Consider the following 15595-nt stretch of genomic DNA (forward strand, 5'->3'; position numbering starts at 1 on the left):
ATCAGTTCATGGGGTTTTAAAATCACAGATACTCACAGAGGAATGAGAGATACAGGATACAACTTCAGCAGGGGCACAGCCAAGCCTCATGGGAAACTGAAAAATATTCTTCAAAATATCCCTGAATCTGGTGATTTGCCACTGTAGAGACGTAGGTGTCTTCTCAGAAGTGGCCTCTCGTTGCCTTCTGCCTGGCTCTTCCTCCTTCCTGTCTATTACTTGGTGTGCAAAGCTAGGGAAAGGAAGCCTCTGGGTATCACCAGAGGCCCAGCTTCTGTGATCTCCTTTACCGCACATGTAAGAACCACACGGCCTCAAGACCCTCCTCAGTGCTGGATGCACAGGTCCATGTGGAATTATTAGTCTTGAATATTTTTCTGACAGTGAAAATGTTGTGAGAGAGTTTAATTCGATGTGACCTTCAGATTTTTTTCTTTTCAAATGTTGCTTGGACAGGATTTGGATTACCAAAAGTCCTTTTCAACTAAAGCAATGGAATGACCACAAGTAGAAAACAATTCTTATTTTGTCCCTATTTGCTTTTAAAGGTAATAGTGATTGTTCTAAAAGCATTGTTACAAAGGCTGTTCACTGGGAGTAGGACAAGATTGTCATGCTGTCATTAATCATGGCCTATTTATAAACTTTAAAACAATATCCATATATTTAAGCACTACTATATTTTATTGCAAATTGTGGATGAACTCATTTAAAAATTCCCTTGATTCAGAAATCTATAACCAGAGGGGATAATGATCATCAGGTCCAGTTTTTCCTCAGAGATACCCAATTATAAGAGTATGGGACTGCAGAGAAAATATTTATATGTTTCTACACAGCTAGAGCTTTCTAGGCATTTTTACTAGAATGTGGAACCTAAGCTAAAAAACAAGCCTCAGAAAATAAATTATGAGGCTGAGTGTTGTGATTCACACCTGTAATCGCAGCACTTTGGGAGGCCAAGGCAGGAGGTCAATAGCATAATAAACCCCTATCTCTACAAAAAATAAAAAAGTTAGCCAGGCACGGTGGCACACGCCTATAAGTCCTAGCTACTCTGGAAGCTGAGGTGTGAAGATTGCTTGAGCCCAGGAGGTCCAGGCTGCAGGGAGCCATGACTGTGCCACTGCACTCTAGCCTGGGTTACAGAGCGAGACCCTGTCTCAAAAAAAAGAAAACAGAAGTTGAATTGTGGGTGCATAGATAGTGAGAACTCCAGAGAGACTGACCTCTGCAGAGGTAATGTGGTTACATTTTAAGGAGGCTAAGTGGAAGAGGGGGATGAGACCATCTCCATGGAGACATTCCTAGAGTTGTAAAGCTGGAGCCACTAGTCATATCTTTCCCTAGAGACACATGTTTACATCCCAAAGGGTCAGAGCCCAAGATCCTTCCCAAGTTGAATTTACATTAAGGAGATAAGATTTCTCCCTCCACCCTCCCCAGAGGCCGCAGAGGGGACAGCTTTCCCTCTCCTATATAATCAACCAGATTCATGTTTTTGGAGTTCCTCACCTAGAGTGTAGACCATGTGTAGGATGACATCTGGTTCCCCCAGCATGCTGATCTCAATATTTTATCAGAACCTCACTGACTTCTTCATTCTCTTTAGTTATCAGTCTTATAATCCCTTTACATTTGTATCTTGCTTTACAGTTTACAAGATGATGCTTTTACATTTATGTCCCAGTCGATCCTCACAATAATATTTGCAAATAAATGGGAATTGTTAGGTGTTATACTATTTATATAAACTGGAAATATATTTCAAAATATATTTGAAATGAGATGTAAGAAGACTGAAATTCAGTATACATGTGGTGGGACAGAAGTTGTCTGGCTGTGGTGTCCAGGCACTTTTAATTGAAAGGGAATCTCTGTGTTATCGTGGTATCAGCAGCTATCAAATAATAGGCATTCCATCAAACGGCAAGGGTGACCTCTTCCAAGATGCACATAAACTGCTGCCTGTTCCTACTTTGGTTTCTGATAGTTATTTTTTCTCTTAACCAAAAGATAATTACAGATATGAAAGAACCTACATTAAGACAAAAAAATCTGTTTTCAAACTGCGTTCTTCAAATGCCTTCGAATCCTTTAAATGTTAAACAATAAACATAGACCAATGACAATTTGTAAGCACTTTCACATATCTCATTTAATTCTTAACAAACACATATGAGATACATAAAAATATCCACCTTTTACAGATGGAGAACTAAAAGCCGAGAGAAGGCCTGAGACCATGTACTTAGGAGGTGGTAAACCCTGGCCCTCCAAGTGGGAGATGAGGACTTCAGATCTCCTACGCCTCCTACGAAAAGGCACTAAGATTCTGGTGAAAAACCAATAAACTATGTGTTCCACCTAAAGTATTTTGAACCCTGAAATTTCAAAATTATTTAAATATATCATTTTCTTAAGTCTCAGACCCTTCGGAACACAAGTCCCGAGGAAGACAGGAAAGAATGCTGCTTATGAGCTAATGTCCCTAGCTGTGAGGCATGTCACCCAGATAAAGGGAATGCAGTGATGATTAACCTAATAGCAGTTCCTAAAAGACTGTGCCCCTCCCTGATTATAATTCATCTACGTACACTTATTAGGCACATTTTATAAAAATTCAACATGGCAATAGCAATACGAAAATGTTGATCATTGTCACAGAATCCATTTAGAGGCAAAAAGATAACTATTAAGATTAGTGTTGTAGTCAAAAGTGCAAACTTTTTACTCTGTTGAATAGAACAGTTTCTCAAATTGTTACTTCAAACTATATTCAGAGTCCTTTGGTTCAGTAGGTCTTTTATCTGCCCTTTCTTTATCTAACACACCCATTCTTTTCACAAAACAGGATCTTCAGAGGCAGACTGGAAAACTGGACACCCAAGCCATGTTCAACAGCTCAGACCTCCACTCGTTCCCCTTGCATGCCTTTCTCATGGTTTAATGACAGCCGGAAAGGATCCTATTCCTTCAGGAACCTGCCTGCACCTACAAGTTCCCTTCAGCCTTCTCCTGAGACTCTAATTTCAGATAAAAAGGGGTCCAAGGTAGAAAACACATGGATTACAAAAGCAAACAAGAGAAACCCAAATCCCTCCTCTTCTTCAATCTTTGGAAGGCATTCTCAACTTATGTCTGTAGTCTGGATCCAAGAAACCAATGTAATAACACTGCAATAAACAATGCATGGTATTTCTTATGTGGGGAAAAGAAAGCCTCATTTAACTATCACCTTCTTTAATACTGTTTCATTGTAGATTGTACATTACTCTTTGATTTGCCTATCTTTTCACATATTGCTATTTAATCTCAGTTTGACAGTTAAGCCATGCTGGGAAAGATGCATTTGAATCATAGAACAGAATGATAGATCTGTTTACCCAGTATTCTACTTTAAATTACATTAGTAAACTATTTCACTGTGCTTCTCAAGATTTACTGAAAAGCAAATAAATTTGGGACTGAATATGAGTTCAGTACATCTAAGTGAAACTCTTTAAAACAAACCAATGATGACATAGCATCCTTACTTATTTCTTCTTTTAATATCAAACTTCTGTGTTGAACAACTGCTGTATAATTCTATCACCAAAGTTCTTTAACAGAATTAGGAAATATATGCATGGGTGTTACTCGTTTTTAAATGCATGATGGTTATTTCCAGCATGACACTGCAAACCTTATCTAACATTTTATTGAAACACATATGGTGGCTAACTTTCACACGTTGTTTGGTCTCCTTTTATCTGTGTTCGCTTTTCTTTCTCAAACAGAAACGTGATTAATGTTACTTGAATTTAATTCTTTTCAGTTTCAATTTAAATCTTTTCAACAGCTCAAAGGGTTTTGACTGGGGTACCAAATGGTAATGTTCATGTTAAATGTCCTGCTGCTTAAATGTTCTGCTGGCCTAGCTCCATGTGCTCTAACCTAGACTTCTTTTCTGAAGTTTTAGCAAACTTTGGAGTTTGTTCGGTACTGAATTCTCCAGACTCTGGCATGGTATTTATTTTTGATAACCAACTAAACCCAGTATAAGGGAACCTAGTGGAAATCTAACAGTCCAATTCCTAAGGAAATGCAATAGAAACAAGATGGTGTTGGTCAAGTGCTTAGAGTTCCTGGAAATCCATCCATTTTAGAATTACTAGCAAAAGAAGTTTTGACAGCAGCACATCACTTTGGTCTTGAAACATTTTCGGTATTGGATCTGAGGCATCTAAATGCAATTCGAAGAATTCTGCCATTATCTTGCACTGTAGAGACTCCAGATTTGGTTAAAAATGTTTTTACAAGTGCAGCTACGTAGTCATTGTTGTTTGATTTTCATATCCACTGAATATTTTAATGAAGTTCTGGGGAAGTTTTATTTACACGCTCCCACCTCCCCCACCCCCAGGTGATTATTTGGAAACCTGTGTCTGTGCTGTGTGGCAGCCTCTCTGATGCTCTGCGGGTGCAGTGAGAGAGTTGTATTTCAGCATGTAACTACTAGTGTATTGTCAGGCTGTGACCTCCCCCAGAACTCATCATCTTGAAGGGTACATCCAGGAGAGGATCTGCCATTTCTCATAGTATTTATCACAGCCAACAATAAGCGATCCTTCCCAGGGGGTGCTGTAGCTACCTTTCTAATATGAATTGCCATCTGTTCCTAATAACTCAGCCTCTCCACACCATCTTGTATTTTTACTTACACTGTTACTCATCACGATTAGGGTCAAAGAAGATAGGCTTATTAATATTATTCCTCTGAGCAGTTGCAGAGGATAATGAATTCTGTACCCTTGAAGAGCGATTGAAGAATTGTCTCTCTAAAACATCTATCCTTTCATCACATGGAGAAAGCACCCAGAATTCCCTCAACCAGACAAGGTGCAGCATTCTCAACCACTGCCCCATTGAAGGTCATCACCAAATCATACATGAATTTCTGCTAAGATTGTTTAAAAGAGCCCTTTTAGAGCTTGTAGACACACCTACCTCTTGCTCACTCACTGCACTCATTTAACACTGAGCTTCATTTATTTTTACAGAATTTTACCTTCAATGATGACTTCAGTCCCAGCAGTACCAGTTCAGCAGACCTCAGCGGCTTAGGAGCAGAACCTAAAACACCGGGGCTCTCTCAGTCCTTAGCACTGTCATCAGATGAGGTAATTCCGTGGCACTATGACAGAGCTGCTTTGTCAAATCTGACGTTTTACCCATGAACCATCACCAGGAAAATGTTTTTAGGGTAGATATTGCATAGAAATCATCAGGACCGTGGTTTATGTTTAATTTGAAGTCTCCATGATTTCTCTCCCTCCCTTTCTCAACAGAAAAGCAAAGCTTTCCAGGGGCCCCTTTTACACGTATATGTAAACACACATGATGGGGAGGCTGGGCAGTGCAGAGTTAAACATGGGGGAACAGCTCAGAAATCACATAGAAGTTTCCTAATTACTCCTTTCTTTTTTTCCTTGCCTCCCCTGACAACCACCCTCACTCCAAGATTCTGATACTGCCTCTGATTAGGGTGAGGTCTCTGATTGAGAATCAATAGTTTTGATAAAGAGGGAAAATAGCATGAGAACCATTTATTTAAAAACAAGGGTCAAAATTAGTATTGCTACAAATTATCAGGAGATAAATGTGTACAAGAGAGTCAGGAAATGAGGTTAGTGATTTAGTTCCTTGAAAAATGGAGGGAGGACAGAAGGCACCATAAATAAAGATATTTTTGCTCTAAATATTTGTTCTTACTATTTCTTTCTAACATGATTTTTTATTCACAAAACTTTTTTTTTTTCTTGTAAGCTTTTCTGCCCGTATTCTTCAAGCTTGGTGCAATTTTAATTTTATTAAAATTATGTACTATATATGTTGTGTCTCCTGTTTCTGTAACACTTTTCTTCTTGATTCTTTTATTGCTCCCTCACTCAGAGCCTGGATATGATAGATGACGAGGTGAGCTATCAGTGGGCTGTGTGTGGTGGCTTGTGTGCTATTGTTTGAATGTGTTTTTTCGCTCTTTGGAGATGACTGAAAAATCAGACAATACAAGAATACCTTCCTCTGTAGTGAAGGGTTTCCTTGTGTTAAATAGCTTTACTCTCTGCCTTTGTCATATCTTAGTTTAAAAGATGTTCCTAACTTAAGAGGATCTCCGTATTGCACCTCCAGAGTTCCTTGATTTCTCTTCCATCACCATTACATTGACATGGTCCATTCTTCTTCCTCTCCTTTGCCTTCATCTCAGCTTACCCTATCCCTTCTTCTGTGTTCCCTGTGTGGGTCACCAAGGTGACTCCTGTCTTTCCTTCAAGACCTATCATCACCTTCATCTCCTCTCAGCTTAGTGGGTCTAGGAACCAACCTGTCCCTTTGCACTATTAAAAGGAATATTCTGCAGTGGACAGAGCCAGAAATTTAGAATAAACTCCTAACTATTGAGCTCTACCACTTACTAACTGTGTGATCTTGGGCAGATCACATAGACTTTCTCAGCCTCAGTTTCCTTGTTTCTTTTTTTTTTTTTTTTGTTAAGACAGTCTCACTCTGTTGCCCAGGCTGGAGTGCAGTGGCACAATCTTGGTTCACTGCAACCTCCACCTCCTGGATTCAAGCAATTCTCCTGCCTCAGCCTCTCGAATAACTGGGATTACAGGCATGCGCCACCACCACACTGGCTAATTTTTGTATTTTTAGTAGAGAGGGGATTTCAACATGTTGGCCAGGCTGGTCTTGAACTCCTGGCCTCAAGTGATCCACCCACTTCAGCCTCCCGAAGTGCTGGGATTACAGATGTGAGCCACCATGCCCAGCCATTTCCTCATTTCTTGAAAGTAATGATGGATATTATATGCCCTACCTTCCTCACAGTTTGCTTGCTGCTCGAGTGAAATAATGGTTGTGAAACTTCCCCTAAGAAGGCTTGAGAGCTTAATGCTCTCCACTCACAAGTGAAAGATACCTCAGTATTTGTTAATATATTTTTACAAAATTCCAATGTCTTATTAGAGGATAAGTGATGCATTGCATATAGAAATTTATGAAATATTTATTTTCTACATCTTATAATCTGTCCAGACTGTTTTGATGTAAAAGCTTGCAACATTAGTATATTTTCTTCAATATTAAACTTCCTACATTAATAATGGTGCTTTTTTATTATGGGGAATTTCTAAACTTCTAAAAACATAAAAACATATAGGTAATAAGTATTTTTTCTAACACCACTAGAACCATTAGCTTATCATATTTTGGTTTAAACATAAATGTGGCTCTCATAGGTTAAGAAATTCCTTTTGATAGCATAATATGAGCCATGGTATCTTGGTCCTTTAACAACACTACGTAACATTCCTATCTCAGATCCTTGATGATGGACAGTCTCCCAAACACAGTCAGTGTCAGAATCGGGCCGTTCAGGAATGGAGTGTGCAGCAGGTTTCTCACTGGTTAATGAGCCTAAATCTGGAGCAGTATGTATCTGAATTCAGTGCCCAAAACATCACTGGAGAACAGCTCCTGCAGTTGGATGGAAATAAACTTAAGGTAAAGAATTATATGTCTGTCTTAGGTTACCAGGTATAATTTGTATTACTCATGTCACCTAAAATGTTTTCATTAGGTAAGAGCATTCTGCATATCTGAGAGGTAATTCTCATCAATATTCAGCAGAAAGGATCTTGAATTCTTTCTGAGTAGTAAATGAAGTCTCAGAAAGTCCATTAGGGGTTCCAAATCAAATGGTAGGCTGCTGATTAGGAGAGTGAGGGACCCACTCCATTGCTTCCACCTGGCAACACATGGTCCATATATTAACTCTCCTTACATCTGATGTAGTATGAGTTTTAATAATGGCCACTGTGGACTTTTTCATCACATTAGAATTAAGACCCAGACCCACGAATCTTCTTTTCCTTGTTCATTTCTCCTTCACCTCCACTCTTCCTTACACACCACTCCCAAACTGGGATGATGTTCTCCCCAGAAGTTTTTTCCCCAAATATGTACACACATCTTCCCTCCCCTCCATGGCACTTTCATTTCCACTTGTCCAGTCCATCTCTCTTAGAGACCAAGGTGGCATCCATCCCTTTGGGAAAGGGAAAAAGATGCTTACAGCCAACTCCATGTACCCCCAAGCCCCACCCCCACCTCAGCCCCCTGCTGGGCTGACGGGCAGACGAGTATCTCTTGACAATCTTGAAAAGGTTAGAGATCAATCAATAGCTTGTGAATATGAAGGCCCCATTGACAAGGCTGTCCCTGTTGGGGAGATAGATAGATGCATCCTGCTGTTGATTCTGAAGGTCACGAAACATTTAAAGTACATAAGCAACTCCCCTTATTCTGAATTCTAAGTTCATCGAGCAACCTCCTCATTATAATCAACTTCCTTTATAGGTCTGCCTACAGGGAAAGAATGGCTAGTCATGCTGACACGAGCATTCTGGCCCCAAAGACATTTTTGGTTCTCATTGTAATGAAAACATTGGCAGAAAGGAAGCCATTTCAATTCTTCTTGCCCTTCTTGGAGCCCTCTGTGACAGCAGGTGCTCACTCCTATGCTTTGAAAATATTGATGAGTTTAGCAATACCTTTACCCGTAAATGTCTACAGCCCAAAGGTTGGAGAAGTAGAATTGTGCCCTTTTTCCATTCATTCACCCATTAATTACTCATTTGGAAAGCATTTAATTAATGAGCTTTAGGGTATACTTTGCAAGGGACTTCAAAGAACAAAAGAAAAAATAAAGGGTAGCCCCCAGTGTGTTGGTTTTTAGCAAATGTAACTAGTTCTTCCTCTGTTCTTACCTCTTCAATGTTTGAATTAGTTTACGAACTTGGATATATGGTATGTTAACACCATCAGAGGGCTCATTGGTTTTCAAATTCAGTTTGTGTGTGTGTTTCTTTCTTAGGCTCTTGGAATGACAGCATCCCAGGACCGAGCAGTGGTCAAAAAGAAACTCAAGGAAATGAAGATGTCTCTAGAGAAGGCTCGGAAGGCCCAAGAGAAAATGGAAAAACAAAGAGAAAAGCTAAGGAGAAAGGAGCAAGAGCAAATGCAGAGGAAGTCCAAAAAGACAGAAAAGATGACGTCAACTACAGCCGAGGGTGCTGGTGAGCAGTAACACATACCCTCTTACAGATGATGGAGATGCTCCAAGAGAAGTCCCCACCTCTTCCTGCCCTGCTCTCCTCCAGAGGATGAAAAAGAAACTAAATGATAAGGGTAATGCGGCTCTAGGCTGGCTGAGGAACTGTGTGTTGAATAACTGCATTTTCTGCAATAGAATGCACTCTTAATTTTAACTACTAAAATAATCCCAAGCCACCTTTGGTTCATTAACAAACCAGATTTCATTTAAGTAGCTGTGTTTTGCTCTTCTCTAACTTACCAACATCTTGTGTTGTGTTTGGTGTGTTTTGTCACTTGGAGAACTAGTGTGACCCCACCCAAGAGCATGACACACCCTGGTGTTGTTAATGGAGCGCCGTGAATTTTCAGTGTGGGATCCTGAAATGGCAATTGCACATGTCTGCATGGCAGAGAGCACCCTGCCATGAGATCTGAGACCAGTACTTAACTTCTAGGACTGCAACACCTACTCCAATGTGTGGGAAAGATTTGCTCTTAATTCTCAGTCTGGACAGTGAGACCACCCCGCTGTGGAAACATGGGTGCTCTGCTCTGTAGTTACCTACTAAGGGAAAAGGCAAGCAAGTCATTCTGCTTGCTAGGCATCAAAAAGAAAGAAAATAAATTATAGCTATTTGTTAACCACTGAAAAAAGCAAAAGCCTTAAGAATGTGGATGTGGGTATTACCTTGGGGTTCTGAGGGTAATATTTATCCTCTAGATACGGCTGAACAAGAAAGAAAAAAATCAGACATTAATGCAGCCATGGGATATTGGGATCTGTTGACCTTGCTACTGCTGTGTGTTCAGCATTTCAGCAACACTGGCAAACACAACATAGTTCCTCTTCCCCCCACCTAACCCAAGAAATTGAACAGGAAATTGATTTTTAAGGAAACCACCATTTTCAGGTTTCCTCTCCTGGGGAACATTCTGGCTGGTCTTCAGCCTGCCTATGTCACAATCAGGAACTCATCACATATTTTCTACTCAAGATTTCCCAGGTGGGCCCAGTTAGTATTTTAACAAATGTACTTTTAAGAAAAATAGAAATACCAGTTAGAGGAAACTGTCAGTTAACATTTTAGAGAGATTTTGAATGGTTTTTCCAAACCATTCCTTTCCATACTTCAAAGATTCTCAATTTTACAGAAAAAGTTTCTTTAAGGCAGTGCATAGGTATACTTTAGTAGTGGAGGAACTTATACTAATTTTAAGCCAGCATTAAGGATTTCCATATTTCACCAAACTAAGTCAAGTGCAGGAGACTGGGGCAGAAGAAGGAGAAAATAAACTCGTTTTGAGAAATTTCATGTGATGAGGTTTTTTTGTTTTTTATGCTCATGTATCTGGTTCTCTTTGCTGCGTTGACTCTCAAAATGAGGTTATCCACTTTCCAAAGGACAAGTTTCAGAATAAGACTTGAGGCCACATGAATTCTTGGACAGTATTTTACTTCTTTTACTTTATGGGAATCTCTGCTCTATTCCCAGCATCTCGTATCTTCCACTAGAAGTATTCCATATTTAGAGCCTCGGCAAGGCTTTTGAGTGTAACAGATTAAGGGAACTCCCTTGTAGCCCCATCTTGTATTTTAATAACAGTGTGATTTTTTTTAATCTGAAAATCTGAATTCAGAAATTATCTAAACTGGACATTTTTAATTCTGTTTTAACCCCAAGGCCTGTTTTCTTTTCATTGCCAGAGTATTGTCGGTTATGCGTCAGCTCTTTTGTCATTAGGTACAGACCATTCATTCAATCCTCAGAAACGTTGACATGAAGTAACATTGTGTTTTACAGTTATCAAAGTCACCATTATGTTTTTCTGTCTGTCTTCATTAGGGGTATGATAATGAAACTGCCATATTGGATACTCTATTAATGTCTTGAGATGTCTGGTGCTTTGTTATTTTTTAACATCATGAGAAATAAGAAGCCACTATTAATGAGCGATACAATTTGGCAAAACTTTTCAAATACTAAAACACTAAATTAGTAAAAATCTGGTAATATTAGTGCTTGCTATTGTAAATTTTTGCCATTTTTGCTTATCTTTGGGGAAAAAGTGACCTGGATCACACTGGAAGTTTCACTGTATTCAAGAGTAGAAATAGAAGGATGATTATCTTAAGTTATGTTTACACTTTGGTAATATTTGAAAATGGATGTATATACTGGAAATGTCTGTAAGTGTCTTGTTTTTGCACCTAATTTATGATCTATTATATTGCATTTTCTTAAATATCTTAGAAGTATTTTTCTTTATAACTTTGTATATTGAATGTTTAGATAAATGTCCAACTGACAATGTTATAAATCAAATTCTTATTCCTTAAATCATTTAGTATTATAAGTATTTTGATTTTTTAAGTTAAATTATAGTAATTTTAGGCCGAAATGAGTTATTTTAACATTACCACTTAAAACGGATGAAATTGTAAAAGTCATTTGGTTTGATTGCCCCACAAAGCATAAGATGTAAACTGATTAAGGATATGAAAGCAAAGTGAAAGACCTCAGATCTTGTGCACATTTTGTTTTCCTATTATTTCTTTTATTGACTGTAGTGCATGATACCTAATCAAGGCTCCAATGTCTTGCACAATTCCTACTTTAATGCTAGTGGTTTTCAGTGTCCTTACAATTTAACACAGAATTGTTATTTCATCAACCTTAAAAACTGCAGTTTTTTATTATCAGAAAATGAACAAAAAGGGAATATCTGGTTGCTATGAACTGATTCCCTAAAGGAGAGCTCAGTATGATTCTAACAATAGCCAAAAGTGTTTTGGGGTATAGGTTATGCTTTGTTGGGAGGGAATGTGTGGTGAGGAGGCCAAGCTGCAGACAGAAAGCATTGTATGAGCTGTATCTGGGTCAGGGTTTCCCATTAAAGGATGTTAGTTTTATAACAGATTACTTTGTTTAAGACCATCTCCCTTCAAGTAACTCACAGTTTATGTAATACTAATCTCATTCTTTTTTTACCTGAATCAGGAATTTTCTGCAGAATGTTAAGTTAGGGAAGAAACCTCATTTCATCCATTCTAACACTCCTGATGAAGTCCCCCTTTAGTTTCACGACAATAAAGCTGTTCTGTGGCTATCATCCTTTAGCTGGGATTGACATTGATTTCACACCCTCAACATCACAAGCTTTTTTAACCCACAGCAGTTCATGATTGCAGTATGATAGGTACTAAAGCCAAACTCAGCTTTCAACTGGCACAAAATGGGACTGTCACCTTTTGCTCCATTGTTGTTGGAAACAAAGTGGCAAGAGGGAAAATGAGGAACCAGATTTACCTTTGCCACTCTCTGTGACCCTGTAATCATCACTAGCCTGAAATCTTAAAATATCCCAGTCCCAAGCTACAAAAATGGTCACAGGTGGTTTGATCTAGTACCTCGGCCGTTAGAGTTTGTGCTGAAGACAAATTTGTCTGGGTTCACTGTGCACCAGAATTAACATGTGCTTGAAAATTGCATTTTATAAAAGGGAAATGAAAATTTGCATTTATATAGATACTCTGATTCATGTTTAAGTGTTAAAGGTTATGCAGACTAAACTTCAAGAGGAGATGCAGTGTTTAACAATAGTGTTCTAGAGGATTCTAAAGGAAGCTGCCCCAGCAACCCTGAGAGAACCATCTGTACTTTGGATATGTTGTAGCCCCATCATTACACTGAGATATTTCCATTTGAGTAACTAAAGGTACTCCTGACAGAGCTGGAGATGGGGGCATTTTGGTGGGCAGTGGTCACTAGGGTTCACGTCACCTACTTAATGCAAAGACCTTAGTGGTCTCAGAATGAAAAGGTAAATGGAAGAGAAAAGCACAGTCCTTTCCTATCTTTTCAAATTTACTTTTTATTAAGGATGTACCTGTGCACTATTCTAAAGCTAAGCATTTAAGGATAAAGTCCAGAAATAAAATGTCCATATTTTCTTTTCTTTTTTTTCTGTCATCTGTCACCCAGACTGGACTGCAGTGGTGCCATCATGTCTTACTGCAGCCTCAAACTCCTGGGCTCAAGTGGTCCTCCTGCTTCAGCTTCCCAAGTAGCTGGGACTACAGGCATGTGCCACCACCCCCAGCCAAAACATCCATATTTTCTATTAGAATGGTTTACATTATGATGGGGGATGGGGAGCTGGGGGAGGGCTGTACATTCCCAAAAGAAAGTAGTGTTATAGGAAATCCAAATGCGCTTCAGTGATTCACTCCTGAAAAGCAGCCTGGGTATGTTGGCAGATTTTGTTTGCATTTGTCTTGCGTATTTAAAGTCTCAGGAAATCTAGTCTTGGTCCAAAACACTGGAGAAAAAAATAACACCAGACAAAACACATTTGAGTAACTTGAAGTAGCAGCATAGAATAGGCCCAACTAAGAAGTTGGAGGGGCAAAGAGAAAGCCGACAGAATCAGCTTCTCCTGGAAAGTGAAAGCATCAAGTTCTATTTATGGTAGACAGAGGGTCCTTATTTGCTTGTCCGTGGTGTCTATGTGGGCCTATTGAGGGAATGGTAGTTACTTGAAGGTTCACATATGTAAGCGTGTGGACCCAGCACAGTCTGTGACCTGATTCCAGATCCTCAAGAGTGGAGAAGGAAAGAAATATGGTGATTTCCTATGCTTGACCCTAACCCAACCCCAAAACTGCTAGGGATTCAACAGTGAGTAAGATGTATGGAATAAGAGAACAGATAACTTCTCAACAATGTGCATGCCGTTTGTGTAGATGTTCAGAACTACATATGTGTGAATATCACTCCCACCTTACACGTGCACACACACTGCAATCACATGGCATTAAAAAATATATTGTGTATGGAACTTGGCGAGGTCAGTCAGGACCTGGAGCTGTAATCATAGCCTTATTGCCACTTCTTGCGTTGTGTATACATTGAATGGCTCATAGATTTTAAGAGATTTTTTTATTGTAAGTATTTCTACTAAATGCACTTATCCTTCTATATGTTTATATATTTTGGTAAAATTGATTTATCAGATACTTGGTATTTTAGTAAGAAAATTTCCTCAAATATGTGGCTAATGCTTTGATGTCAAGATTGCATATTGCTGAGTTGGAGCTCAGAAGAAATGTATGCAGCTAAAAATTGCACTGTGTGTTCTTGTGAATTTGCTCACAATTCTTAAATGACATAATTGGTGGCTGTGATGCTTACAGTCACTGCCTACTGGCTCTCTTATGATGAATGTTGCCATCATATGATCATTTATTTACTTTTTGTGCAAGCGATGGCATTTTGGTTGTTGCCAAAAACAACACAAGTGGTTGGGAGTGTATGTTGTTGGAAGGTGTACACTTCTGTTTCTTTCAGCTGTATTATTTATACACCCAGGTTTTCTGTTAAGGATGTAATCATTCATTCAAGAAAGAACAATTGGCAAGAAATAATTAAATTACCTTAAAAAGAATTAAGAGGCACTCCAGCCAGATAACACCTCCCAACAACATGAAATTTAGTTAGTGCTTAGTGAAATTCCTTAAATATATATGTATATGTTTTCTTCAACATTATTTAAATATCATAACTACTGCTTTTATATTTTTTAATGGTGTTGCAACCACTTGTACACCTGCTACACCTTACTGACAAAACTGGGCAGCTGAAAATAAAAGAGAATAAATTCTATTCCACTGTAAGAAGTTGATTTCTTTTCAGCTTTCTTTGTATATCAGTAAAGAACACGAATTGTTTGAAAATAATTTTAAGTCTGATAAGTATGGATAGCATGTTACCTAAGCTTTTAATTTGTACATTTTGATGTCTGATCATTTGCATGGAAGAGACAATAGTGCCACGTCTGAATTGTTCTCTTGTGCTTGGTTAATATGTACTTCTCTAGATTGTTCAAAAAGTTTCAAATGACATTCCTTACTCTTTGGTTTTCAGAGGCATTCAAGCAAAATATCACAGTGGTCTTTTGTTTTCTGACCAATCTAACAATACCTGTGATTAAATTTAATTTGTTAGTGTAAATAAATTTCTTGCCAATGAGTATTATTGTTGTTAGACAACGAATGCAATAAAAAGAAATACTGAGGTCTGTTGAAGCAATTTTTTTTCCCTCTTCCATTTTCACCTTCAACTAAAACAAGCCTTGACTGGGTAAACCTGTATCAATTGTCAAAGCATATCTGTCAATCAAGAGCAAAGTGCACATTTTTCATGGAAATGAAACTAAGTTTTAACTGTGGTAAAGTGTAAATTGGCAGCTAGAAATTACATTTGAAAGCACAATTATGGAACTGGGCATAAAGTTAAAAGAGCAAAGCCTGCACTCGAAGCTTCCTCACCCATCATTTTGTTCCCCTGTCGCTGCTTCACCATCAAAGTGATATCAGAATATCTCTCAGCCAGGAAAACCTCTGTGACAAATCCATTAAGTAGTCAGTCTCACATAGCGAGGGGCAAGCTAAGGA

At 38.7% G+C, this 15595-nt stretch overlaps 1 protein-coding gene across 16 annotated transcripts in view; it reads left to right on the top strand.

Moving 5' to 3' along the window:
* The window catches only part of PPP1R9A (protein phosphatase 1 regulatory subunit 9A), a 387118-nt gene extending 371892 nt beyond the window's left edge, over positions 1-15226 (top strand). For 5 of the 16 annotated variants that reach the window (XM_063815444.1, XM_063815446.1, XM_063815447.1 and 2 more), the window contains 4 exons: positions 2855-3167; positions 5043-5162; positions 7366-7548; positions 8921-15226. In XM_063815444.1, the coding sequence (XP_063671514.1) occupies positions 2855-3167; positions 5043-5162; positions 7366-7548; positions 8921-9133 (829 nt within the window). In that variant the 3' untranslated portion in view covers positions 9134-15226. Of the gene's footprint in view, positions 1-2854; positions 3168-5042; positions 5163-5934; positions 5959-7365; positions 7549-8920 lie in introns of all 16 variants that reach the window. The other 11 variants (XM_063815449.1, XM_063815452.1, XM_063815454.1 and 8 more) reach the window with 4 other exon arrangements.
* Positions 15227-15595: the final 369 nt, after the last annotated feature.

This window comes from Pan troglodytes, chromosome 6, assembly GCF_028858775.2.
Source record: "Pan troglodytes isolate AG18354 chromosome 6, NHGRI_mPanTro3-v2.0_pri, whole genome shotgun sequence".
Taxonomy (NCBI): domain Eukaryota; kingdom Metazoa; phylum Chordata; class Mammalia; order Primates; family Hominidae; genus Pan; species Pan troglodytes.